This window comes from Atta cephalotes (genome assembly GCF_000143395.1).
Source record: "Atta cephalotes unplaced genomic scaffold scaffold00034, whole genome shotgun sequence".
Taxonomy (NCBI): domain Eukaryota; kingdom Metazoa; phylum Arthropoda; class Insecta; order Hymenoptera; family Formicidae; genus Atta; species Atta cephalotes.
In genome coordinates, this window is record NW_012130098.1 from 1989446 (window position 1) to 1990801 (window position 1356).

Sequence of the window (1356 nt, forward strand, 5' to 3'; positions counted from 1 at the left end):
GAATTATTTATTACATTTTATTACAATTAATGTAATAATATTACATTATTACGTACGTTTTTTATTTACTATACACATATATATATATATATATATATATATATATATTATAATATAAATTATATTTTTTTTAAGATATATGTATGTTGTGTTCTGTATAAAATTATTAGTAATCAAAAAAATTTTATTGCTTTTCTAAAACACAAAGTTTAATATATGAAATTTGATATATTGCATTATAATGACATTGAAAAAAATTATAAGAATTCACAATATGAATTTAAAATGAAAATAAAAACTATGCACGGCCCAAAAGATATGCTAGGCTTTTGAAGAAGCTTTTATTTTAAGTTTAAATTGATACAGCGTATGCACGAAAAAAAACTAATAAGATTGGAGTATTCATTTTTAGATCAATTTTCACAATACATCTTTTCAATTTTTGTATATATAAATATACTTATATAAAACAGTTCATATTTTCAATATTATTTGTTTGTAATACGTACAATCTGTTGGATCTTTTGTATTATGAAATTACATAAGGTGAATCATTGCGCATAATGGCAGAGGTTCCGTCATGTGATCTGAGAGCTCTATCAATGAGAAATTGAGCTCATTTGCAGTGTAAACTAGAGTCCTAGAACTCTAATGCGAACGAGTAATGTGAATTTCTGCAAATGAGTTCAAAACTTGATTGATTGACAGATTCCCCTACTACTTTCAACCTACTGCACATCCGTGAGAATAGGTCACTTTATCTAATTTCACCATTACCTGCATTAAATTATGACCTACATTAAACTTTGTAATTTAAAAAAAAAGAACTTTATTAATTATCTGATAATTATAATCATAAGTAAAGAAATATTTTAACTTCTACAAATTAAGTAAATTTTCACAATATAATATTTCTTTTTTTAAATTAGGATTCATCTACGGGTTTATAAACTAGATTTCATCCATGGAGACATCAATGGAAAATGATAAATTCCAATTCTCCATAGATCGTGGTGGCACGTTTACTGATATATACGCTAGGTGTCCTGGAGGTAAAATTCGAGTTATGAAATTACTATCCGTAGATCCTAATAATTATAACGACGCGCCGACAGAAGGTATTCGTAGGATACTAGCTGAGGTATGTTGTTTTAATTAATTCAAAGTTATGAAAAAATAATTTTATAATTTTTTACAATTTGGAACTTATTAATAAAAAATGTTACAGTATGAATTTGAAAGTATATAATTTGCACAAACAAAATTATATGTCAGCCAGTTTGAAAATATGTAATTTGCACAAATAAAATTATAAAGCTATATATATATATATATATATATATATAATTAATAATA

The 1356-nt window shown here is 24.4% G+C and overlaps 1 protein-coding gene across 1 annotated transcript in view; it reads left to right on the forward strand.

Moving 5' to 3' along the window:
• Positions 1-964: 964 nt before the first annotated feature.
• Positions 965-1356, forward strand: part of LOC105621536 (5-oxoprolinase) — a 10243-nt gene continuing 9851 nt past the window's right edge. The window contains exon 1 of the mRNA XM_012203009.1: positions 965-1141. Within this exon, the coding sequence (XP_012058399.1) occupies positions 965-1141 (177 nt within the window). The remainder of the gene's footprint in view (positions 1142-1356) is intronic.